This window comes from Macrotis lagotis, chromosome 1 (assembly GCF_037893015.1).
Source record: "Macrotis lagotis isolate mMagLag1 chromosome 1, bilby.v1.9.chrom.fasta, whole genome shotgun sequence".
Classification (NCBI taxonomy): Eukaryota; Metazoa; Chordata; class Mammalia; order Peramelemorphia; family Peramelidae; genus Macrotis; species Macrotis lagotis.
Window position 1 is genome coordinate 362,332,947 of NC_133658.1, and position 26,554 is coordinate 362,359,500.

Below are 26,554 nucleotides of genomic sequence, written 5' to 3' on the forward strand. Positions count from 1 at the left end.
ACAATCTTTATTATGTATGTGTATGCCTTATTTGTCACATGATTTTAAGTTTGTGGCTATTATCTTTTCCATCAAATTGAGCACTTTTGTTTATCTGTATAAATCTAATTAAATCATTCAATTCTATAAGGAAAAGGGATTATATTTTTGATTTAATAGAACTAGAGAATGCCCAGAAGAAGAAACTCTTCCCTAATACTCTTCAAGCACACTTTTTGTAATTTATTGGCTTAGATACATATTCTTTATACTGTTACATGTGACTTGCTTTTTTTAGGGGTTACAAAAGTGAATGCGCAATAACTTCAAGGGAAAAGAAGATATTTACTTTTCAATGTGTTTGGCTGGGCAGTCTGCAACCCTTTATCAGACGACAAAGTACTTTCCAAACAATAATTCAGTGAGTCAGAATATATAGATTATTATATACATGAGGAAAGTCTTTTAGACAAGCAGTTTCAGCAATATTTAAATTCTTCTTCCCAAGGTGTAAACTAACAGTACTAATAAATGTCTGATTTCAGCATTATTATTTTAATATCCAAGAAGATAAAAACATTTATTCAAACAAGATTCAGGGCCAATTTTTTAAAAAATGGTTCTCTTGGGTAGAAGGAGCTTTTATAAATGAGGCCCAGGAGAAAGCTGAATTTGAAGATATAATACATGGTAAAAATGGAGTCAATGGGTGAAAGGGAAACGTACTAGGAGTAAGAGAAAGGAGAGGTAGAATAGGCTAAGGTATTTCATATTAAAGGTATTTCATGTAGATTTTGCAATGGTATGAAAGGGGGGAAGGTGAGGGGGAATGAGTAAACCTTTCTTCTCATTAGAAATAGCTCAGAGAGGGAAACATTATACACACTCAATAGGGTATAGACATCTAGAAGAAAAAGGAGAGAGGGGGACAGAGGGAGGGGAGGGGGTATGTAGGTGATAGAAGAAAGGGTAGATCATAAGAGAGAATAGTCATATGTAACGCATTTTCTTTTTTACTTTTTGCAAGGTGGTGGGATTGGGTGGCCTGTCTGGGACCACAGGGCCAGGTGGTTGCTGGGTCTCTGGGGTGAGATGTAGACTTGGGACCTCTTGGCCCCAGGGCTAGTGCTCTGTCCACCGTGCCATTCAGCTGCCCCACAGCACATTTTTGAAGAGGGACAGAGTGAAAGGAGAGAGAAAATATAACAGATGGGAGCGGGAAGGAATGGATGGAGGGAATTACAATCAGCACCAGCAAGTGTGGAAAAATATGGAAGTAACTTCTCTGATGGACTTATGATAAAGAAAGTGATCTACAGAGTTGATGGTATCAGAACACAGACTGAAACACTTTTTTTCTCTCTTTTACTTTATTTCTCAAGAGGCTTTATATTTTTGTGGGGGAAGGGGTATCACGTTTACTCAAAAAAGAATACTTTAGTAATGTGTAAATAAATTGAAGAAAATTTAAAAAAATAATATATAAACTGAATCAAATCTCAACAATTTTTGTAAACTAACTTTTCCAAAACCACTATATTAAAATTTTTATCAATGTTACCCTGCCTGGAACACTTTTTCTCTTCTAATCATGTGTCTTATGGATTAAAAAAAAATTACTGCTATTGCTAACAGAAGGCACACACAATCAACTGTCATAATGTTTGGATATATTTGATGTCTATACCTAGATACCAAGTTTACAAGAATTTTTCTCACCTTGATATGCTTGTAGGGTGGTGGTTTTTTGTCATTTTTTCTGTCCTCTTGGAGCTGTCTTAGCTCTTTCTGGGCCTTTAATTCCTCAAAACGGACAGCAGCTTCCTGGAGGGCTAAACAAATGAAAAACAACAAAGAAAAGCACTTATACACAAAGATCAAATTATAGACAAATATAAAAACATATTTGTATACCCCATATATTTGTATACACAAATATACACAAAGCATCACGCTGGTCAATAGGGATCCAGATTTTTTTTTTGAGTCTGTACTTATTAACCTTTTGCTTGGTAATATGAGGCAATGAGAGATGTCCACCATCCTACACAATGGGAATTTAGTAAATGCTTGTTCTCTTTATTTTTTTAGGTTTTTTTTTTTTTTTGCAAGGCAATGAGGTTAAGTAGCTTCCCAAGGCCATACAGCTAGGGAATTATTAAGTGTCTGAGGCTGGATTTGAATTCAGGTACTCCTGACTCCAGGGCTGGTGCTCTATCCACTGCGCCACCTAGCTATCCCTGTTCTCCTTATTTTTAACTAGCTTAAAATCCACTTCTGAACAAGTAGAGAAAGATGTTAGATATTTAGGTAAAGGCTAAGGGAATAATCCATGTATTACATTATACACAAAAGTAGTACCTCCAGAATTACTGATTTCCTGCTATAGTCAGTATATCTCCTTAAAATTCCAGCACAATGGAGAAATGAACAGATTTAAGTATAATGAATGGGAGCAGAGAAAATTATAAGAAAAAATAAATGAAAAAAAACCTTTAAAGAATTTGATTCATTGGGGCGAGGGTAGGGGTGGGGGTGAAGTATTAAAATACATGATCACCATCACTACAGCTTTAATTACAATGAAGTCTTCTTTTTTACTAGGTATATTCGATTCATGGTAAATCCAATAGGACACTTGGCTTGCTGGGGGCTTTGGTCTCACAACCAAAAACAATATTTTACCTTTTTTATATGTACCATCAACTCCTTTGCCCATCTTGTCCTTGCTACTGACATCTCCCTCCATGTAAGGAAAGACACGGGCCTGATGGGTCCACAAGTAATCATTAGAGCCAAAAAATAAAACTGGAAATTCGCCAACATCATGTCTCATCTTATCAATATTGGAAGGAATAGCTCGAGGATGACAAATTTCAGCTGGCCACCACCTGTGAATGATACAAAGGGAAAAGCACTCAGCACACACCTGGACTTTGAAAGAGAACTTAAAGAATAAGGAAAGGGAAAAATTCAATCAGCTATTTTAAGAACACAACAATTAAAACAATATTTCCATTCATTTTTCTTACCTATATCGGCCGACTTTTACCCAGACAACCTCTCGGTAGTGTGGCTTTTTGCCTGCCTTACAATCATTACAATACCAATTGCCCTCAGGGATATCAATATTCAGACATTCTCGATGAAATGCAGCAGGGCAAGAGTCACAGCACAAAAGACTGCCCCCTGAGGGAAGAGAGGAATTCATGTTTCAAAACCACAAAGCATTACGTCAGTCAATAGGAATCCAGATTTTTTTAAAAAAAATTTATTTAAGGCAATGGGGTTAAATGACCTCCCCAAGGTCACACAGCTAGGGAACTATTAAGTGTCTGAGGCCACATTTAAACTCAGGTCCTCCTGACTCCAGGGCAAGTGCTCTATCCACTGAGCCACCTAGCTGCCCCTGGGATCCAGATTTTTTAATAAGTTTCTCCAGTTCTTGGGAAAGACACTTTTAGTCATGAAGAACTGATCAAAAAATGCTATTAATATCTGGCTTATCTGATACCTCTGCATTCCTACATACAGAATTATAGATTCAGAACTAAAAGAAGCAATTGAATCCTATCTTATTTTAAAAAGGAGGAAACTAAGATACAATAAGCTTAAGTATGTTTACTCAGGATCCCAAAGCTAATGTCAGAGACAGTTTAAATTCCATTTGAACTCAGGCTTTCCCAACTGTATATACCTTTCCACTGCACCACCTAGGGACTGCTTAATACTCTTTTACAACTTTATTTTTTTTTTTTTTAGGTTTTTGCAAGGCAAACGGGGTTAAGTGGCTTGCCCAAGGCCACACAGCTAGGCAATTATTAAGTGTTTGAGACCGGATTTGAACCCAGGTACTCCTGACTCCAGGGCCAGTGTTTTATCCACTCCACCACCTAGCTGCCCCTATCTTTCACAATTTTAAAACACCATTTTCCCAATTAAAAATTCTGAACTGAATAAATGGATCGTTTTCCCATTTATTTAGAACAGAAATATTGTTTACATAAATCTCTAAAAATTGAGTGTTTGGTTTTCTTTTTTCAAAATATTAAAAAAACACTTAATAATTACCTAGCTGTGTGGCTTGGGCAAGCCACTTAACCCCATTGCCTTGCAAAAAAAAAAAAAAAAAAAAAAAAAACCCTAAAAAAAAAGAGTAACTTGCCTAGGGTCATACAGCTAGGTCATTATTAAGTGTCTGAGATCTGATTTCATTTCAGGTCTCCTGACTCCAGAGTTTGTGCTCTATCCACTGTGCCATCTAGATGTCCCTCCTTTAACCCTTTATCACTTCAAAAAAGTTTTCACAAAACTCTCTGTAACCATTTATATCAGTTGGTTTCTGCCCTTTCCTCTCTTAAGAGGACAAAAATGACACCACAATGTCAGTCAAGTTATAGGTGTGTCCAACTGTGGCTGAATAAACCAATACAAGCTTGGAATGCTCTTCCACAAGTCAGGAACAGATAGTCCATGTGAACATTTGGTGCATTTTTTTTATGTTTTGACCATAAAGTCAGATCCCTACCTGCTGTGGTGAACAAGCCAGATTGGGGTGAGCAATTTTTAGGACATCTTCTCTAGTTTCTTTCTCATACCAAGAGTTATGAAGTACAATCCTTTAAAAGGCTGTTCAGAAATGCAGGGGGCTGCCATTTCCACTGCTGCGTACAGTGAAAAGGTGACTCTACAGACTAGGCCACCCTTATGTAGAGTTGAGACTACAGCTCTCAGGGTATCTGGCTAGCTGAAACCATTTATGAAATGCAATTATAGCACTGAATTCATATTATTGATTACTGAACCATTACCCAAATTGATGGATATCATTTTGGCTTCTACCATAAAAAGTGGATGTAGAGAATGAGAGTGAAAGAGTGAGTATGTGTTTGTGTGTGTGTGTGTGTGTGTGTGTGTGTGTGTGTGTGTGTGTGTGAGAGAGAGAGAGAGAGAGAGAGAGAGAGAGAGAGAGAGAGAGAGTATATTTGATATGTTTCTTTTCTTCTGTCCTTGATATCTCTGTGGTATCCTATTGATATTACTTCCTGGCACAAAAGAGGAGCTTAAACAATATTTCTTATGTCCTTCATAGGTCAAAGATGATGCTCAACTTTGGCTTTGGGGTCATGGTGCCAAATTGCTTTTCCAATTGATTAGACCAATTCACTATTCCACCAACAATGCATTAATGTGCTTGTTTCCCGAAAGTCAATCCAACATTTGTCTTTTTCCTTTTTTGCCAACTTTGCTAACATGACAGGTTTAAGGTAAAAGCTGAGTTACATTTATCTAATTATTAATGATATGGAACATTTTTTTTCATAGTTATTGATGGCTTAGATCTCATCCTCTGAGAATTAATTACCCATTCAAAATTTTTAACCACTCAAATGAGGAGTAATTTTTGCTCTTATAAACTTCATACAAAGATTTTTTTCTTCAAACTCCATTTAAAATTGTTCAAAGAACTGTTGCTTCTGACTATTCTATTCTGGCCTCTTCCATCTTTAGATGACTTAGAAGTATTTTTTTTTTAAATTTACTCTTCTATAGTTTTCTCACCAGTACAATATTAACTTCTAAACAGAGTTTTTGTCTTTATATTTCTTATAATATAAATCACATAGCAGATGAGTAAGATATATGTGCTGGAAGCATTATATGTAGTGGGGATAACTAGGTGCATTTCCAATAAGATCAGGAGTGAAACACGTATGTCTATTATCACTTTTCAATATATTATTAGAACTGTTAGTTTTAACATGAAGGAAAAAGTGAAGGAAGCGGAATTGGCAACGAGGAAGCAAAACTTTCCTTCTTTGCAGATGATATGGTATCCTTAAAGAACCTTAGAAAATCAACTAACAAACTGCTTTAAACAATTAACAACTTCAACAAAGTAGCAGGATGGAAAATAAACCCACATAAATCATCAGCATTTTTATACATTAACAATAGCCCAAGGGTAAGGGCTAGAAAGAGAAATTCCATTTAAAGTTAACTGTTAACAGCATAAAATATATGGGAATCTACCTCCCAAGTCAAACCCAGAACTATATGAACAATTACAAAATACTCTTTTCTTTCTTTTTTTTTTGCAAGGCAATGGGGGTCACACAAATAGGTAATTATTAAGTGTCTAAGGCCAAATTTGAACTCAGGTCCTCCTGATCCAGGGTCAGTGCTCTATCTACTGTGCCACCTAAGCTATCCCAACAAAATACTTTTCACACAAATAAAGTCAGATATAAATTATATGGAAAAACCATGTTGCTCATGGTTAGACTGAGCTAAAATAATAAAAAAATGACAATTACAGCCAAAGTAAATCACTTATTCAGTGCCTTACCGATCAAACTAACAAAAAACTATTTTACAGAGCAAGAATAGTAACAAAATTCATCTGGAGCAGCAAAAGGTCAAGAATCTGAAGGAAAGTGATGAAAAAAATGCAAAAGAAGGTGGCAGATCTAAAATTAAATTATATTATATAGCAGCCTTCATCAAAACTGCCTGGTACTCATTAAAAAATAGAGTAATGGACCAGTGGAATAGGGAAGATAAAAAAGACTACTTTATTTACTATCTGACAAACCCAGACTCAATATTTGACAAAAAGTGCTGGAAAAACTAGAAAACTATGGCAAAAACTAGGCATAGACCAACATCTCATTCCCTATACCAAAGTAAGGTGCAAATGGGTACAGGATTCAGACATAACGGGCAGTATCATAGACCAACTAAGAGAATAGGAAATATTCTATCTGTTAGATCTATGAAGAGGGAAGAAATTTACGACCAACAAGAAATATAGAATATTATAAACTGCAAAATGGATGATTTTGACTATTTTAAATAACAAGTTTTTGCACTAATAAAACCAAAGCAACCAGGATTAGAAGGAAAACAGGCAGCTGGGAAAAAAAATTTTCAGACCCAGTGTTTCTAATAAAATACTTATTTCACAAATAAACAGAGAACTGAATCAAATTTGTAAGATTATAAGTCATTCTCCAATTGATAAATGGTCAAAGGATATGAGGACAGTTTTCAGATGAAGAAATTAAAGTTATAAATATATATATATATATATATATATGAAATAATATGAAAAAATGCTCCAAATCACCACTGATTAGAGAAAAATTGGGACATTAATGCATTGCTGGTAGAGTTGTAAATCAATCCAGTCATTCTGGGGAGCAATCTCAAACTATGCACAAAGAACAATAAAACTGGTAACACCCTTTGATCCAGCAATACCAATACTAGGGGGTGGCTAGGTGGCGCAATGGATAGAGCACCGGCCCTGGAATCAAGAGTACCTGAGTTTAAATCCACCTCAGACATTAAATAATTACCTAGCTGTGTGGACTTGGGCAAGCCACTTAACCCTATTTGCCTTGCAAAAAACCTAAAACAAAACAAAACCAAAAAACAACAAATACCAAAAATATTTATATCAAATCTTTTGTGTTTGAAAATTGAAGGGATGCCCATTAACTAAAGAATGGTTGAACAAGTTAAGATATATGAATGTTATGGAGTACTATCGTTCTGTAAGAAATCATGAGTGGTTGTACTTTAGAGATGCATGGAAAGAATTATATGAACTGACGCTGAGTGAAGGCAGTAGAACCAAGAGAACATTTTATATATGAATAACACTGTGAGATTACCAACTATGATGGATGCAGCTCTTCTCAGCAGTTCAGAGGTCAAGGACAATACTGAAAGACCTGCTATGGACATTACCCTCCACATCCAGAGGGAAAAACCAGGGAGTATGAATGCATACTATGTTCAGCTTTTAAAAACTTCTTTTAGGTTTTCCCCTTCCTTTCTGATGGTTTTCTCTTTCCTCTTCGTTCTAATTCCATTTTCACAATATGACTAATATGCAAATAGAACACAAATGTAAACGTACAACTTTAACCAGACTATTCACAATCATAGCGAGAAGGATAGAAAAATGTGGAATTCACAAATGTGCAAAGAGATGAAGGCTGAAAAGCTACCATTACACATAACTGGAAAAATAAAATTTCAATTAAAATAACTTCAATTATTCAATTAAAAAACTTCAATTAAAATAAAGATATATATATATATGTATATATATATATGTATATATATATATATGTATATATATATATATATATATAATATATATATATATGGTTGAATTTTTTTTTTAGGTCTTTGCAAAGCAAATGGGGTTAAGTGGCTTGCCCAAGGCCACACAGCTAGGTAATTATTAAGTGTCTGAGACTGGATTTGAACTCAGGTCCTCCTGACTCCAGGACCAGTGCACTATCCACTGTACTACCTAGCTGCTCCATTAAGTACAGTATTTGGATGGAACTTTGAAAACTGACAATTCTCATTTACGTCAATTATCTATACAGTGGCTAGCTGGTCTCAAGATGAATCTAGGAAAATGAGAAGTACATTTTAATTAAAAGCAAGGAAAAATTTTTTTATTAGGGATGTACAAAAAACAGAATAGGTTGCTTGGGAAGAAAATGATTCCTTGCACGTGATGTTTAAATGAATAACAAGTTTTTGGAAATGCTAAAGAAAGGATTCCTGATGACATATAAGTTGAACTTTATATTTTTTCCAACTCTGAGGTTCTCTAATAATCTTGAATAAGATAATATACCTGCATCTGAAAGATCATTAGAATTAAAAAGTGATACAGTAGATGATTTAGTCCATTCCTTTCATTTTACAGGTAAGGAAATTGAGGTCCTATGACTGACCATACATAATTACTTCATGGTAGAACAAGAATAGAATATTTTGAATTTCATATCCAGTGATTATTTCTAACATAATATATTAAATCATTAAGGAGTCATCATATTATAATAGCTGAAAATTCTCTCACTGGTATTAATCAGGAATCTCTTCACTAACACACAGCAACTACTATCAAGCCTACTGGCCTCATTTCTGTGGAGCAATTTAACCCAGTTCAACAAAAACTTAAGTATTTACTATGTATGAGATAGCACTTTGTTATGAGGGAGACACAGGATCACAAGATTTAACAGGTAGATGGTTTTCTGAAAATACCATGTTCATTTCCAATAAAAAATTGAAGCCCAGGTGCAATGGAAAACAGTTAACTGAGATTAAAACACAGGTTTTTTAATGCCCAAGAATTCTTCATTCTACTACATCACAGTGTGGGAACCCAGAATTATAGTGTTCTTCATAGTCCTGACTTTAGTCAAATTTTAACAATAACCTCACATGGGGAACCATAAAAGGAGAATGATAGGAAAAAGAGAATCTTCAAACTGGAAATGTCCAAAGTTTAAATAGTTGTGAGAGAATAGTCCTGTTAACACATTGTTGATAGAACTGAGAATCAATCATACTTCTGGATATAAGTTTATAATTATGTAAAAAGAATGATAAAATTATTAAAACACTTTGAACCACAAATCCCATTACTATAACCACAATGAGGTCAAAGACAGAAACAAAGATCTAAAATATTCATAATCTTGCTTTTGCTGATAGCAGCAAATTGAAAATAAATCGAATATCCATTAAGATATAATCCTGTTAACATAAGTGAAGCACACTAGTCACCAGACTTAACATTTTTCCTTCTTTTACATCTTCTGCTTTCATTCTTTTTTTTTCCTTTTCTCTAGGGAAAAAAAAAAACTTTTGGCTTGGAATATAATTAAAAGTTAGGTGCACTGAAGAAATCACTGACTGAAATAGCATGCTATATTTATTGTGAAGAGAATGCACTTTCGGGATAGTGATCTTGGATTTGAATCTTGACTCTGACTTTAAGGAAGTCAAATAATTTAGTATCTCTAAGACCTCAGCTTTGTCTTTTATAAAATGAAGAGATAATCTCTAAAATTCTTTTGAATTCTAATAATCTGTGTCAGATTACAGTGGGGAAAGATAGTATTTTGGGATCAAATCTTTTCTCTGACATTTCTTCATCAGGTAATTTGATAAAAAGTCTTTCTTCTTTCATATTATGACTAATGTTTAATACATCTGTACCTATATAATCTAAGTTAGAATATTTGCTCTCTTGGGAAAGGGGGAGGGAGAAAAATTTGGAACTGAGATTCTTACAAAAATGAATGCTGAAAACCATCTTCAAATGTAATTGGAAAAAATTATTGTGTAAAAATCAAAACAAAAACCAAATACATGCTGTATAAGGATAGATTAAAGGAATGGAGGATCTTTAGCTAGGGGGAAAAAAGACTCAGGGTGAACATGGTAGCTACCTTACTATGGAAATAACAACAGATTTGGAATTTTGAGGTATGCAATTTGAGCATTCTGGTTCTATCTCTCACTCTTGTCTCTCTGAGCTTTGGTTGAATTGTCTAATATGTAAAATAAGGGAGGATGATCAAATATTCGTTAACTAGTACTAAGATCTATGATTCTATATGAAATAGGATTACACTTATTCTACTTTGCCTCAAAGTCAAAGCTAGGAGCAGTGGTTTTTATAGGCAAATAAAGGTTTAATATTTGGAAAATTTCATAACAATTAGAGTTAGACCTAAATGAAATGAGCTAAGGACATAGTTAAGTTTCTCTTCACTTGAGGTCTTCAAGGAAATGCTGGATGACCACCTGTCAGGTGTACTTATAGAAATCCCTTCTAATCCTGAAGTTCTGTGATTCTGTGTCTCTCATTAAGTGTCTCTCATTGTCAGATTCTTTTGTCCACAATAGATAATATCCAAGGTCCCTTCTAGCTCTAATATTCTAAAGTTCTATAACATTCAAAGAAAAGATTATGTAGAAGATACCTCACATAGAGAAAGGCTGTAAAACGACTGTCCTATCTGCTTTCTGGGAACAACTGAAGTAAAGCAATGGTTCTCACCAACTCTCTGGCTATGGTGTCAGCAAGGAAGGCCAAAGACTTAGAACAACTAGGACAGAGAATCTGAGTAGAAAATTAACTAATATTTACCTCAAATAAATTATGTTATTACAAATGGCTATGAAAATGTGTTTCTTTTTATTCTTAAGAATAAGAGGGGCGGCTAGGTGGGGCAGTGGATAGAGAACCAGCCCTGGAGTCAGGAGTACTTGAGTTCAAATATGGCCTCAGACACTTAAATAATTACCTGGCTATGTGGCATTGGGCAAGCCACTTAACCCCATTTGCATTGCAAAAAAAACCTAAAAAAAAAAAGAATAAAGGCAGAAGATATAAAAGAAAGAAAAAACGTTAAGTCCTGACTAGTGTGCTTCACTTATGTTAACAGGATTATATCTTAATTGATATTCAATTTATTTTCAATTTGCTGCTATCAGCAAAAGCAAGATTATGAATATTTTAGATCTTTGTTTCTATCTTTGACCTCACTGTGGTTATAGTAATGGGATTTATGGTTCAGTGTTTTTAATAATTTTTATCATTCTTTTTGCATAATTATAAACTTATATCCAGAATTATGATTGATTCTCAGTTCTATCAACAATGTATTAACAGGACTATTATCTCATGACTATTTAAACTTTGAACATTTCCATTTTGAAGATTCTCTGTCAAATTTAAAGGATATTAGAATAGGGGAACTTGAATGTCATTTTCATTTCCATTATTAGTAATTAGGAAAATGCTTTCATATTGTCATTTAATTACAATTCATTTAAAAACTTGTCTTCTTTATCTTTTCCAATGTTTCTACAAGGGAGAGGCTTTTGGTCTTCTATATTGACATAACATCCTGGGAAGTACCTAAGAGGTCAATTTAGTTCAATGCTCATTTTAAAGACCAAGCAGCTGCAAAATGACATGCCTCAGGCCGCACAAGATATAAGTAGTAAAGTCAGGATTAAGTTTTAGGTTCTTAGAATACAAATCCAGTGCTCTTTGCACCACACAAATGTTGTTTCATATATCATTTTATCACAGACATGTAATACATAGCATTTTATTCCCCCTTACAGTTACTTTATATTTAATCTTATTGTTTGTACAAAAAGCCTTTTACTTTTATGTAATTTCCTCCCTAATCATACATATTAAAAAAAGTTATTAACAAGGAAGTCATGACCTTTTATATCAATGTAACCTTTTACAAATAGTTGTGCTCACTTGGATCTAGATGAAAGAAATGCTTGTTGACTGATTATGTACAAGAGCAGATAGATGATGATATAAATCCTATTTCTGCCAAATGCTTCCAGTTTTCTAAGTACAGACAAGCAAAGATGATTACCCAGTAATTTATTTCTGAGTTTAGAAAACAATAGGCTACAGAGCAACTATCTGCTATAGCATTTGGTTGAACTGTCAGGCTTCTGAGTAGGCTGTAATAGATTATACAATAATAGTTATTAATATGAGACACTTAGAGCAACATAAGACTCCTTGAATTTACATAGGAATGAATGTAGAATGAAATAAATAGAAACAAAAGAATCAGATTACAAAAAAGTAAAAAAACACCAAAAGTTAAGTGAAAAACTAATAATGGTCCTATAAATAGACTTCCTCTTCTTAGCAAAAAGGTAGGAAAGAGCATCATAGATAGTGTTATATATAGTCAGAACACTGGGTATTTTGGCTCAACTGTTTTTCTGTTACAAAATATCTTCCTCTCTTTTAATAAAGTACCTTCTCTAATAACAAGAAAATATTGAACCAAAACAAACAGTGCCACAAATGTGGCTTAACTACAACACTGAAGTGAAAGGTCATTTTTCTAGAAAGATTATGATTTAAAATGAAAAGGGACAAAACAAAACTTTAAAAAAAAAGATGCCATAAAAGTTTGTATTTCTCTTAATTAAGCCTTACACCTAACTAGGAATAATTATTATATAGAAATGAGAAATCTTTATATATGCTGCTGTATTATTATTATTATTAATAATGCTGTTGTATTAATACATAAAATGTAGGTTCAGTGAATCATAAAATCTAAAAGTTTAAAGGAAAGATTACAAGGATCAACTATAATTTGAGAATATATTAAACATGTTACCTAACTTCTCCTATAGACTCAGGGTACAGATATAGTAGTCATAGATTTTTTTGGACTAACAATTGTTTTACTTCAAGACACATTAAGTTTTGTTTTGCTTTATTATTTTGATCAGAAAGTGAAGAGAAGATAATATCTTATTAATTTAAAAAATTAAAAACAAAAACAAAACCGAAGAGCTTATTTTGAACTCCCTCATTTTAACAAGTAAGAAAAACAATTCTGGAAGAAGCTGATTTTTAGTACCTAAAGTTTTTGTGAAGGAAGAAATGAAACAAAGATTGGATTTTCAGTGTGGTACTACTACTTAGTACCAAAGGGACTCCTTACATACTGACTCTCAAATATTCTCACAGCTCAGTTCCTCAAGCTAATCCTGTCCCATAGCCTAGTCTTCAACTTCACTGAAGTCATCACAAAGATGATCAAATCCTTATCACTCACAACTCTCTTATCTGACCACAATCTATTTGGTTTTCTACCTCTCCTTCTGCCTCTATTCTTCATTCAAACTGTGACCTCTAACACCCTTGACCCCTCAATTCTGTCCCAGGTCACCTCTTCTGCATTCTTTCTTTCCTAGTCTTTAACCTTTAGTTATCTTATCCTCCTTGCTCTAAACTATAGCGCCCCGCCCCCGCAATATTACTAATTGTGTCCTGCCAAGTCTTGGCCTTGGATCACTCACGTTATCAGCTATTTCTTCTCCCATACATGCTGGTAAGTTAAACTAAGGTGGAGCAATTTAAGAGTTCCAAATGAATCCACTATAAAAAAAATATTAACTGGGTCCTCACTGGTAATATATAATCCAATTGTATATCCCTTATCAATTTATTATTCTGCTCTCCACAATGACTCTTGGCAAAACTTCCTGCTCCTCCTAAATTGTTCCCTCCACTGTCTTAGCAGAACCTTATTCATGTGTTCTTACTCCTTACCAAGGCTCATACCCCTAACCTTCTAAAGTGATCCTATTCCATCCCATGTCCTCCAAAATACTGTCTCCTCTACCATTCCCACTCTCTTATTTATTTTCATTCCTTCTCCAATGCCTACATACATACATGTCCATGTTCTCCCATCCTCAAAAAAAAATCACTTGGTTCTTTCCTTTTTGCTTCCGTTCTAAATTTCTTTTGCCCTTTGTAGCTAAAATCTTAGAAAAGATCTCTATAATAGATGTGTCCACTATATCTTCTTTACAATAGTTCCATGCCCTGAAATTCCTATCTCTGATCAAAATTTCACCTCTCCCTCTGCTCTGCAACCCTAAAATCTATTCTTGTGCCTCACTACTATGTAAAACCAGTCATTCCTCAGTTCCTTCCTAGGCTCTGGCTACAATCTCCTCCCTTCCCCATTTTGATCCCCTAGTGAAACAATTTAATTCTATACTGTCTTCCTCTCTGGAGTCCTATTTACCCTTGGTCCTGCTGAGCTTCAATCTTAGATGACTCCCATCTGCTCTCTTTGTGCTTACTCATAGGCTGCTGAAGGAAGACTAAGAAAATAAAAAAACTGTGCTGACTAGATTCACTATAACTCATAATCCCACTCATCACTGTGGCTTTTTGAAAGTCAACTTTCATCTTTCCTCAAATCTCCCATGGCTTCTTCTACTCCAGTCTTATCAACGGAGAAATTTTTCATATTTCACTGAAAAAAATTAAAGTCATTTTCTGGGTGCTCCTTTTTCTTCTCATCTCTTATTCAGATGTCTTCCACTACTATCTCCCCATTTCATATGAGGATGTGGCTCTTCTCTTTGTAGAGGCAAATCCCTCTACAGCATAAGTAATTATATTCCATCTCAACTCCACCAGCAGATTAAACTCTTTTAATAACATCTCTCAGGGGCGGCTAGGTGGCATAGTGGATAAAGCACCGGCCTTGGAGTCAGGAGTATCTGGGTTCAAATCCGGTCTCAGACACTTACTAATTACCTAGCTGTGTGGCCTTGGGCAAGCTACTTAACCCCAATTTGCCTTGCAAAAACCTAAAAAAAAACCAAACATCTCTCTCACTTAATCTTCCATCATAGACATTCTACTGACTGCTTCCCTAGGCTAGAGACTACAAGATGGAGGCATCCTCAAAAAATCTTCAATTGATCTTTTTATTCCAATTATCATTCCATATCTCTCCCTATTGTGGCTAAACTTCTAGTAAAAGTAGGTTACAATAGGCTTTCAGTTCCTTACCTTTCATTTTTGAACTCTTTTCAGAATAGTTTCTGACTTCATCATTTAGCTGAAAATGATCACTCCAGAGTTATTTGTGTTCTCTTAATTGACAAATTTAAAGGACTTTTTCAGTCCTTGACTCTCTACAGTATGACACAATCATCTTTTTATCTTGACACTCTAGGTTTTATAATACTACACTGTCCTGCTTCTCCTTTCCAAGTAACAATTCCTCAGTCTTCTTTGCTGGATCTTCAAACAAGTCAAGTATGATAACCATAGGTTTCTTTAGGGTTTTCTTCCCTCCAATACTTCATATAGTGATGCCATCAACCTTCATGAACTCATGCTGATGATTTATTCAGCCATAAACCTCTCTGTTAACCAAGTCTCACATCTTCAGGTACTTATTGGACATTTCTAACTAAATATCCTATAGATACTTTAATCTCAACACTTCAAAACTGAGTCCAATAGCTTTCCCTCCAATCCTTACCTCCACCCCATACTAAATTCCCTATCATTGTTGAAGGTATAAACATTCTCCAGTTAGTTAGGCTTACAACCTTATATGTCAACCCTAACTTCTCATTTTCACTTGCTATATCCAAACAGCTGTCAACTTTTGTCAATTTTAACTTTATAATAATATCTCTTATACATGATCTCTTTCTCCTCTGATGCTGCTGCCACCCAGGGTCAGGTCTTCATCACCTCACACCTGGATAAATGAAACTCCATACTGATGCTTGTCCTCCATGGCTAAATAACTAGATGGCCAGTGAAGAGGGAAGTTGCTGGGAGTTTTCTAAACTCATACGGTGCTGGAAAATATCCTAGACAATTGCCCTTTCCTCTTAAAGGTTCCTGTCAACCCTAACTAATTATTAAACTGAAGCTTTTGCTGAGGTTCAAAACTTACAACCTACATTAGCATGACTCCCCTTCCCACCTGTTCAACTTTTATTTATTTATTATTTTGGGGGGGGGGGGTGCAAGGCAAATGGGGTTAAGTAGCTTGCCCAAGGCCACAGATCTAGGTAATTATTGTGTCTGAGATTGGATTTGAACCCAGGTACTCCTGACTCCACTTTATCCACTATGCCACCAAGCCGCCCCTTGCTCAATTTTTAAATTTGAATAAATTCATTTAGATTTTGGGACTGGTATCTATCAATTAATCATAATTAAATGGGAAATAGAAATATAATTTACAACATTACCAAGCCTTACCTTCTGAGCATACAAAACACCAGCTAACATTAACATGTTCATGATTCCTGCAACCCCTCCGAGGGGCAAAATGATTAGGGCAGATGATGCTATTTGATGCAAGGACCTTTGACCCAGCAGCCAGACAGAAGTCATTGGCATGGTAAGCCACAGGACACCGGACACAGCGCATTAGACGACCTAGCAGTACGAGAGCAAAACACACACAGACACTTGAATCAAACACAAATGAATAGTTTTCTAACTTAAAAGGTCAATCTGATAACTAAAAATATATTATAGCAAGTGTGTCTAAACTACAATCCATAGGGTACATGCAGTCTCAAAGCTCATTCATGTGGCATTATCACATTTTATTATTATACTCACTACAATAAGGATTACATTAAAGTTATAAATAAACATTAAATTCTCTATATGGTGACATATAGACAAGGTTTTGTTGCATGATGTGACCCAAAAGAGCTAAAAAGCTGAATATCCATGAATTTTAGCAGCAATAGAAACTATCAAAATAGTTCTGTGATATTGTCTGAACTGGCTCAGAAATCCTTGTTTTTACCCTGTAGAAAGTTCCATGGGATTACTTAATGTTAAAACTCCTTAAGTAGGACTTGTCTTCCCCCTCAACAGATAAAGTATCTGTAAAAAAAGGACCAGTAATGTAGCAGTCTAACCAAAGGAGAGCCTTTGTAACTAGAATCACTTTTGTGTATTTTTAGTAGTTGGGCACATGGTTTGCTGAATTTCTCACTCAAGTTTGATGTAAATAGTAATATGATATACAGTCTATAATATATGTAAATGACTCAGGCCACACAGTGAGAAAACTAAATAACAAAGCACAAAGATAAAAATTAATCACAAAGTTTTTTCAGCAATCTCATGGTGCTCCAGGCTGATAGCAGATTCATATGACATATTAAGACAACTAATATAAGGTAAGAATATAGAATCTTTCTGTTTAGGCAACACTTTAGCCCTCATGATTTCCAACCTCATCTCTTAATCAATATCAAGAATGTGAAGTCATTTTAATGACTGAAAAATATAAAAATCACATAACATCAGTTTGTAAGGTATGTTAAAAAAAAATCAAAAAACCCCAAACAGACACATTAATATTGGATATAATGATCTTATGTTAATGAAGCAACAGATTTGAGTTCATCTATCATTCAATTTTTTGGCTTAAATTATAAGCCTTTCTTCTTCCCCTTGCAAAAAAAAAATACACACACACACACACACACACACACACACACACACACACAGAAGTTTTACTTTTAAAACTATATCAGATGTGTGAATGATTCAAATAGGAAAATGTAGACGTGTCAATGGAATAGAAAGATTCCGGATTAAGGGATACACTTATGTCCAGTCAAAGAAAAGCAGTCAATTTCCTTTCACCTTTGTTACAGTGAATACAAGTAACGCAGGATCAATTTACCTTTAGATGCAGAAAGACTGGCTGGATTAGCAGCATGACAGGTTATACACATGTGAAGGGAACACCGAAAACCCTTGTTCTGTAAGACAGTTGGTGGATATTTCTGTATACAGGCTTCATGGTAAAACTTTCCACAAAGAGGTAGCAAACACCGTTTGACATCTTCCCCACTGGTTTTGCACACAAAGCAGGTGTGAATTCCTAGGAAACATCAATTTTTATAGCTTTATAACAGAAAAAAAAAATTTTTTTACAAGGCAGTGGGGTTAAATGACTTGCCAAAGGTCACATAGCTAGGTAATTATTATGTGTCTGAGATCAGATCTGAATTTAGGTCCTCCTGACTCCAGAGCTGGTGCTCTAACCACTGAGCCACCTAGCTGCCCCAGAAATATAATTTTTAATAAAGTGAATGTGTGGGGTGGCTAGGTAGCTCAGTGGATAGAGCACCAGCCCTGGTGTCAGGAGTACCTGAGGAGTTCAAATCCAGCCTCAGACCCTTAATAATTACCTAGCTGTGTGGCCTTGGGCAAGCCACTTAACCCCAATTGCCTTGCAAAAACCTAAAAAGAAAAAAGAATAAAAAAATGAATGTGTTCAATAATTGGGGAATACCTAAATAGATTCTGGTACAGCAATAATAGATAACCATAGTCCATATGAATTGGCACAGAGAAACTGACATTCAAATACTGCATAAAGCTTTAAAAAGTGTTTTACTCACAAGGTTAAGAGGCAAGCACAATAAAAAGTATATGAAGAGTATTAAAAATGTGGAACACACTCAATTCACATGTGGTATATATAAGAATGTGTAATAATTTATAAGACAGGGGGGGCAGCTAGGTGGCGCAGTGGATAGAGGCACAGGCCCTGAAGTCAGGAGTACCTGAGTTCAAATCTGGCCTTAGACCCTTAGTAGTTACCTAGCTGTGTGGCCCTGGGCAAGCCACTTAACCCCATTGCCTTGCAAAAACTAAAAAAAAATAAAAAAATAAAAAAAAATTTATAAGAGAGTTTAAAGATATTTAATAGTGAAGAAGAAACAAAACAATCATCCCCAATCCCATATGTAACATTAAAAGAGGAAAAGGAAACACAAATTTGTTACTGCTTTGCTAAAGTGAATGTATAAGCTTATAACATATTAATACATACACAAACACACATATGTACACACATACTTGTGTTTATATTATGAATATAAAAACAAAGGAGGGGGTGGCTAGGTGGCATAATGGATAAAGCACCGGCCCCGGAGTCAGGAGTACATGGATTCAAATCTGGTTTCAGACACTTAATAATTACCTAGCTGTGTGGCCTTGGGCAAGCCACTTAACCCCATTTGCCTTACAAAAAAACTAAACAAAGGAAAGCTACTTTTATATAGTATCTTTTAATGTTTATAATAATTCTGATATAGATATTGTATGCATCATTATCCCCCTTTTAGAGATAAGGAAAATGAGACATAACAATGATAGTCACACAGTTAATAGTTGTTGGGAGAAGTGAAGGATTTGAACCTAGGTCCTTTCTGGTCGTGGAAAAAAAATTCTATCCACTGTGGATTTCATCTAAAAGTTATTTCTTTATATTTGGTTATTTAAACGTTTATATTTGCTGCTGGTTATTAAGCCGTGAATGAAAATCAACTAAAAATAAATAAGCAAAATAATGACCTGTGGACTAGTCTTTTGTAGTTAACTTGGAATGTGTTAGGCCCTTAGTTACTTATAATTTGAACTGGTCATTTTCTTGTCATTTTAAAAGAATAAAAACAATAAAGTACTAAATCTTTTTTAAACTTTATATTTTCCCCTGTCATGCTATGTGTGGTAGTTTGAAGCAGTTTAAAAACTACTCACAAAATTTGGTAAATAACTGAAGAAAAAAATCTGAAAAAAATAAAAATTTAGGATAGTCTTGAGAATGGATATTTTTGTGGTGAAGGTTTTATACCACAAGACAACCATCACTGGATGACAAACTGTTATCTGAGTTTATGGTTAATAATCTGGATCTCTATTTCTTCATAAATCCATTGGTATTGTATTAACATGAATACAGGTTCACTTCAACACTGACATTGCTAAATAAGCCCTCTTTGAAACTATAATGCATTCATAAATTGAAAAAAGTTAGAGAATATAAGCCCACTTTATTCTTTACTGTCAATTTTGGCAGAAAGTATGTTTATACTTAAAAAATAATGTGATGGCTTATATTTATCTAATAAAAGGTGGTAGGCATGGGATATGATGTCTCAATGATCCCTTACACTGCTAATAGTTTACTTTTCTATGACTTTCCTTAGGTTGTCAACATTTTCTATGACAAATCATACGACATTTTATTAAAATATTTGGGATAGTCCATTGAAAAGAAACTCCAGAGAAATGGACTTCCAAAATTTACAACAGAAGAGGTGGGCATTTTCTGTGCACAAAATACCTGTTCGACATTCCTTGCAGATAAATTTGCCTTTTGGCATCTCTGTCAGGCCAATACACTCCAGGTGGAAGGCACCACAACACTGCGCCTCACACAGCAACAACTCACCCACTTTCTCACAGTTCTGTTTAGGAGGAAAGCACATTCATCTATAGAAAAATTTAAAGTAACAAACTGAACAGTATTTAAAGTTAGAACCTTGATAAATGGCCATCAGTGAGAAATAACTTCAAATAAACTAAAAATAATATGACTGGTACAGGTTTCACTCTTAGTAATACATATTTCAATTCCTCTCATAGCTCAGTCAATTGTTTCATGAATTCTTGTGATCCAAAAAGAAAAAAAAAACATCACTGGCTGGCTACCCTGATAGTGCTGAGTTTCTCTATGCTCATCTAGGTCTTAGACAGAAGACACCCGTTCTGTGATTGAGCTTATAGATGAATTTTGACAAGCATGATGGGAACCTGAGAGGATGGATTCCACTAGATTTGTCTGAGAGCTCAGGGTTATATCCATGCCACCATAAGTACTCTTCTTATGCTGATGAGATAGCAATCACTTCCAGACTTTTAATAGCTGGTGTAACCAAAAAATTCACTATCTAGATAGCCAAGAATCTACAGAAAAGCTCTAAATTTTAGCTGTATAAGACAACAGTTGGACTATAAGCTAATACTTGAAACTCTTTCAACTCAGCAAGCCATATAAGAGTTTGAACTTCCATGCATTGGTTTAAAGAATCCTGCATTGTCTGCATATCATGATGAAGCATTAGAAGCAATAGCAGGTTAATGAAAGTTGTTCCAAACTTCAACCATTCAAGATTTTGTCTGTATGAGTATACTCTCTTACTGATGCATATTATAGATCTTCCAACTTAGTCCACTAAAAAGAAATATGATGTATCCAAAATTTTTTTCTGGTACTCAATTCTTCAAGGATGTCTTACCAAACTTGGCTAGTTTAGATCTCATGCCAAATATATAACTAAAGAATAATCCTAACAAAATCTTTTGAATGTGGACTAATAACATTAATTTACACCTGGTTATTTTAATTGAATCTTTTTGTATTTTAGAATTAGAACATTTAAAGAAATGATCAATACTATAAAAAGAAGAGACAAAAGTATGCATTTAACTACCAGGACAGAGACAGAACAGTCAAAGTAGGTTCTGCCAGCAAGTAGTTTGCAAATATTAATCAATTTGAACACATTTTTTTCAGTAAGAGGGTCTTCTTTAAGGATCTATTTTTAGCAAGAATATTTAGTGTACAAAAGACTTCTACCTGGCAAACATTCTCCTTGAGAGCTGCTCCTCCACCACGTTCAGCCTGCATCTTTTTAGATACAGGCATCCCATGATCATGTTCCACACTCTCTTCTATGGCATCTTTGGGGCTTGAAGTAGTCCCAGGAGTAATTGGTTCTCCCTTGAAAGAGAAAAAAAAGCCCAGCAAACTTGGATCATTGGTATCTTTCCATATGACCACCCCCACCCCACTGGGCTGCTATTTGTCTAACCATAAGCACTTACAGATGTTCAGCCAATCACGCGGGCGGACTGCATGCAATGTTAGTTCTAACCCTGCTGTGATTGGGCAGGTAGTGAGCGCCTCATGCCCTGGCACTAACTGCTCTGAGGCTGTTCCACTGGAACTTTTTTGAGCTGTTCCATTTTAAGGTTTCACTAAGGGAGAGAAAACATTCTTAAGTTCATTTGATTATTTATTTTTTCCTTCCAAGTAGTGTTTTCTAAAAAAAAAAATGCACCAACTGGGCATTTCATTCTTTTTTATCCTGGAAAGTAATGGTCCTTCTATCAAGGTTTGTTAGCATGGACCTCCAGGACTCCCTGAAATGATACCAAAAAGTCCTAAAAGCATCAAATTTACTTTGATGCAATGTAAAGGAAAGGACTTTGATTTTAAACTCAGATTTAGTTTTTCTCCCAAACTAGTACTATTCTTTAATGGTTTAAAAATATGGAAAATTGGCATGTGAAGGTCTTAATTAGGCTGAAATGTTTTTAATAAGGAGACTTACAAGTGGACTTAAGTAAGAATCCACTCAAGACTATTTAAAATGAAATTTTATGTAAAATCTGGTTGAATATTGATAATTTTGCTGTATAATTAATCCTAATACCTAAAGTATATAATGATTAGATCTTTAGAAATGATTAGGCCACACACTTGCCATCCCATGACACTATTGATGCAAATGGATTCTATATTTTACATGGCTGTTTCTTTCTATTAATATTGTTAAAGGAAACTAGAGAAAAGAAGTGATTGATAAGGGGAGATTCCTTTGGAAGGGACATAGCCTAGAACTCAGCTGTACCTCAGAGTTTTGAGCCTCTCGAGAAGTATCTTCATTTCTCACTTTCTTACAATGTGCTGGTACGTGCCTCTGTCTCTTTCTTTTTCTCTGCTTTTCAAAGACCTTATTTGTACCTATGACAAAGAAAAGAAAATGTCCACAGAAGAAACTGTTAACCACTATTTACCTCCTTATAGGTAAGAAATCAGTTCATTGTGCTAATGGATGAATAAAATCAAAATGATTTGACAATTTCTCTATACACGGTTAATAAGGATCAATTGAAATGTATTAACAATTGAAACACATTAACATATTTATTTCATACCTTCTTTACGTGAATAATGAGGAACATGGAAGATTGGCTAAATACTAAATGCTGCTCTTTATCTTTATTGGTTAGGAAAAATTCCTAGTGTCATTTTCAGATCTCTAAGATCAATTTAAAAAAAGAGAGAGAATGCCCTCCATAGAGGTTAATTCCTAATCTCTCATATGTAATCAAAGAAGGAAAAGTTAAAATTCACAATTCAGGGATGAGTAAAGAAAAACTTTCCAAAAGAGGATATATAACTAGTGGTTTTCAACATTGTAGAAGGAATTCTTAACCAGGCTGATTTTAATACAGATGACTTCTAAGATTTCAATTTTTCATTTCTATGATTTTTTTCATTTCTATGATTTAAGATTCTTTTTAAAGGGTAACAAAATAAAAACATAATAAAACTGAAAAAGAATAATTCTGTTAAAAACTAAGTGTGTATTTAGCTATGTTTCTTTTGTTTTATATTCTTTTAGAATATAGAAAATTTGATATTTTAAAAAGTTTTTTCAAAATTCTCAGAAAAAAAGGAAGTCTTGAAGTATTAACATACTGATATGAAAATACATTAGCATCTCCAAAGTATCACTGAGTAATCTCAGAATTCAGGGAGTTATTTAAACAAAGTATCTCAAAATATGCTTGTGAAGAAGATAAAGAAACCATAAGTTAGATAATAGTACCACTGGCTGGAAGCAGATTTAAAGCCTGATGATTAATCCACTGTTCTTGTGGAAGAAGTTCCCTAAGAAGAGGGGCAGGACTTATCCTTAGATATGTTCTAGGCCAAAATTTTTCAATAACTTGAATGAAGAGATACAGATGGCATACCAATAAAAATTGAAAATGATAAGTATTGATTGATATAATCAAGCAATAAAAAAAATTTTGGAAGGTAAGAACAGTGACCTAAATCTAACAAGATTTAACGGCTGCTTTGATTTTTTTAATTAAATTAGCAAACAATTTGAAATTTAGTGGAATCTAAGGCTCAATATGAATCAAAAGTATAAATAGTATAAATAGAAGCAATGAAAAAGTTAGCATGATCTTGAGTTGGAGTAACAGAAGAGAAAGTTGTAAAATGAAGGTAGGCAACTTTTTGTAAATAGTCCTAAACAGATTATTGCTGCAATACTATTCAGATCTGGGCATTTTACATATTACATAAGATCCTGACAAAATAGAACATATGCAGAAAAGGGTGACCAGGGTAAGGTCAAAACCTTGCTACATGAAGTACTTGATATGAAGAAAAGGAGAAATTAGACTTATTCTGCTTGACCCTAGAAGGAATGATACGCAAAAATTGTTGGAAAGTAATTTTTGCTTCTTATGGGTAAAGACTTTCTACAAAGAGCTAGTCAAAAAAGGTAAAATGGGCAGTCATTTGCTGACAGAACTCAGCATTCCAACATAGACTGGATAGACAGAGGATATGTCACACTGGACAACACAATACATTAGACTAACTTCTAAATTATTTTTCAACTCTAACAGTAAATAGTTCTAGACTACAATTCTATAGTAACAGAAATCATACCAGAAAAAAAAATTAATATCAGCTAAGTCAGTTAAAGAAACAATTAAGACAACATCTGACTACGCATCATTGTACAGCTTTTCCTCTTTCTTTTTTTGGGGGGCAGGCTTAAAACTATAATTTCATGTGTATGGGTTACATGTGGACACTGTCTCTTACAATTCAGATCAGCAACTGCACTGCAACTTGAAAATTTCCAGACACTGGGCTTCAGAATACTGAAAGGTTAAGTGACTTGCTATAATCGCACAAACTTGTGGTAGATATCTATGTCTAGCACATAGAATGTAATTCACAATAGATGCTTTCTATATCTATCTGGCAGATGTTCTCCTCAGTTCTTCTCGACTCCCAAGACTTCTCAATCAATCAAAAAAAAAAAAATAGAATCAACAACATTCTACTCTACACAATTTGGTTTCAAGAATTTTTGCAGCAACTAAAGCTATTCAATTCTACATATGCAATAAACATAAACTAATCTCTTCTTCTAAAGAGAGTAGAAAGACAACTATCTGATTAAGGAAGCAGGTAAGAGGGCTATCGGGGAGAGAAGGTAAGTTCAGAGCTGACTCTAGGAAACCTCAGTCTATCTTCACTTCAGCTCCCTTCATTCAGGTAAGGTTTTTTAATTATTTACTGATGACACTGACAGGAAGGAGTTGGTACACTGACTAAATTACATGCAACAGGATCATAAATACTCTGTCCTATACATGTATCTCAAAGATAACCAAAAATCATACTTCAGGCATTTTAACTGAAATTTTCCATCTCTTTTTACTAAAAAGGATTACGTAAGTAAGGGATATCATGAAAAAAAATGATGTAAAAAGGCAGAATATAGAAAGGTCATTTCATGGTCAATTGTTTCTTTCTATGCTATCTTGAATAATTCTAGATATACTATATCCCCAAAAGGAATACTACTATAAAGGAAAAAAAGGAATCATATGAAGTATTAACATCCCCCTTTATATCTAAAGCACTTACCTTCACCGAAGTCCAAAGATGTGAGAGTTGTACATGATCCAGAAATATCATTCTCCAAGCGACCAGTATTATAACACTGAATAGGAGCAAGATAAACATCATTCTGAGTGTTATGAGTATGGGAGAATTTAGTATCAACAGAGGAATTTACTTTACTAATGAAAGACTGCCCTAAGTGTTTAAATGAATAAACAAAATCCAGCATTACTGGGTTTAAAATAATTAGATTTAAAATGATTTCTGAGGTAATTATCACCAAAGTTCCTTCATCAGTAAAATCCAAGAGCTCAACTAATTTAATCTGAAACTCTCCAATAATAAAGTCTGTACTCCTAATAAAGAAGAAAAAAAAATGGGAAGCTAGTTCTCTTAGGAGAACAATCAGGATAGTAAAAAAACTCAAAGCAGGACCTTGCCTTATAAATCTAGTAAGAAAGTATTAGCAATTAATAACAAACCTGCAAAATTCTAGATTTCAGCACTCACATAACTGTCTGTACATCGGACAGGCTGATAGTTCTATAAAATGTAAGGTAGAACTTTTGGGGGGAATTATAATTCATTAAATCCAGATAAATTCAGATAATATATTTAAAGTACCTTAGAGATCTCAAAATGAAATACTAAAATTACTGTTATATTTGCTAAAATACTAATTTCAAATGAATACCTATGCCACAAATACTCAAGACTTTGGGATCAACAGGCTTTGTCCTGCACAACCACAATACCCTAGCTTGTTACTCTAAGGACAAAAAAGTCAATACAACAGGCAGTAACAGATGAACAATGGTAGGATGATATCAGAAAGAAATAGATTCCATGGGTTTCCAAATTCAGATTATTAATCCATCTTAAAAAAAAAAACCTAAACAACTCATGAGAAAACATTTTTCTAAAAATAAAGGAATCGAGGCAGCTAGGTGGCGCAGTGGATAGAGCACCAGCCCTGGAGTCAGGAGTACCTGGGTTCAAATACAGTCTCAGACACTTACTAATTACCTAGCTGTGTGGCCTTGGGCAAGCCACTTAACCCCATCCGCCTTGCAAAAACC

General features: G+C 34.5%; 1 protein-coding gene across 12 annotated transcripts in view; it reads right to left on the reverse strand.

Moving 5' to 3' along the window:
* NSD1 (nuclear receptor binding SET domain protein 1) overlaps positions 1-26,554 on the reverse strand; it is a 160,556-nt gene that overhangs the window by 21,092 nt on the left and 112,910 nt on the right. For all 12 annotated transcript variants that reach the window (XM_074212296.1, XM_074212295.1, XM_074212293.1 and 9 more), the window contains 9 exons: positions 25,500-25,575; positions 22,663-22,775; positions 21,606-21,749; positions 20,310-20,433; positions 17,856-18,056; positions 16,403-16,582; positions 3,012-3,168; positions 2,665-2,870; positions 1,699-1,811 (listed from right to left, as the gene is read on the reverse strand). In XM_074212296.1, the coding sequence (XP_074068397.1) occupies positions 1,699-1,811; positions 2,665-2,870; positions 3,012-3,168; positions 16,403-16,582; positions 17,856-18,056; positions 20,310-20,433; positions 21,606-21,749; positions 22,663-22,775; positions 25,500-25,575 (1,314 nt within the window). The remainder of the gene's footprint in view (positions 1-1,698; positions 1,812-2,664; positions 2,871-3,011; positions 3,169-16,402; positions 16,583-17,855; positions 18,057-20,309; positions 20,434-21,605; positions 21,750-22,662; positions 22,776-25,499; positions 25,576-26,554) is intronic.